The sequence below is a fragment of the Chiloscyllium plagiosum genome, unplaced genomic scaffold (assembly GCF_004010195.1).
Source record: "Chiloscyllium plagiosum isolate BGI_BamShark_2017 unplaced genomic scaffold, ASM401019v2 scaf_5770, whole genome shotgun sequence".
NCBI classification, from domain to species: domain Eukaryota; kingdom Metazoa; phylum Chordata; class Chondrichthyes; order Orectolobiformes; family Hemiscylliidae; genus Chiloscyllium; species Chiloscyllium plagiosum.
In genome coordinates, this window is record NW_025213753.1 from 19,463 (window position 1) to 20,563 (window position 1,101).

Below are 1,101 nucleotides of genomic sequence, written 5' to 3' on the forward strand. Positions count from 1 at the left end.
TGGGTCTACCCCACAGCAGCACGTGGCTAAGATGGCAGCTCACCCACCCCACCCCACCCCACCTTCTCAAGGAGGGCAGTTAGGGACAGGGGAATAAATACAGGGCCCAGCCAGAGGTGCCCATATGCTGCGAGATTAAACATAATTTTTTAGAAAGAACTGTGAAACTCCCTCATGGGAAGGTCATCCTCTGACCTTTGCCTTTGAACTGTTCCATGTCAGCATGAGAAACCGCAGGGTCGCGGAGGCGATGGGCAGGAGATTAAAGTTGCCCCTTTTTCCCGCCGTCAGCTGAGATGGCGTGAGATGGCCAAGCTCTCCTCCCCTCCCCGTGCAGAAGGGTTAACCTGTGACCTCTTTGTGCGCCACCTCCCCAAACAGGTTGACTTCTCCCAGCTTCAGGCTGACCTGACCAACCTTGAGGTGAGCTGCAAGGCAGCGTGGGACCACGTGAAGGTCATCGCCAAGCGAGACAGCGGCCCCGTCTTCAAGAGCAAGGCCCCGGCCTTCCTCAAGGAGTGCGCACAGCGCATCATCATCCTGAAAGCGGTCCACAGGCGCGTCAGGAACAGGTAGGTCCGAAGGCCTGACGGGAGGGCCCATCAACAGCCCCCACCCTCCACCAGACTCAACACCCCTGCCGCGCCCTCCCCCCTCTTGGAATATTGACGTTCGGAGGCTCGGCCCCGTGGGATTTGGTGCCCAAGATCGCTGACCGGGAGGTGAGAGTGTAAATGGCGTCGTAAACTGGGCCAGAATTGGATCTCAACAGAGAGAGAGAGAGAGAGAGAATCTTAGAATCCCTACAGTTTGGAAACAGGCCCTTCGGACCAACAAATCCACACAACCTTCCAAAGAGTAATCCCTACTCCATTACGCTATATTTACACCTGACTAATGCACCTAACCTGCATCCATAGTGCCCAGGGATGTGCAGGTTAGGTTTAGTGTGAATTGGCCGTGCTAAATTATCCATAAGGTTAGGTTTAGTGTGAATTGGCCGTGCTAAATTATCCATAGTGCCCAGGGATGTGCAGGTTAGGTTTAGTGTGAATTGGCCGTGCTAAATTACCCATAGTGCCCAGGGATGTGCAGGTTAGG

At 54.6% G+C, this 1,101-nt stretch overlaps 1 protein-coding gene across 1 annotated transcript in view; it reads left to right on the plus strand.

Annotated features, from left to right (window-relative positions):
• Positions 1-286: 286 nt before the first annotated feature.
• The window catches only part of si:ch211-63p21.2 (FH1/FH2 domain-containing protein 3), a 5,498-nt gene continuing 4,683 nt past the window's right edge, over positions 287-1,101 (plus strand). Inside the window, exon 1 of the mRNA XM_043686305.1 lies at positions 287-572. Coding sequence (XP_043542240.1) covers positions 307-572 — 266 coding nt within the window. The 5' untranslated portion in view covers positions 287-306. The remainder of the gene's footprint in view (positions 573-1,101) is intronic.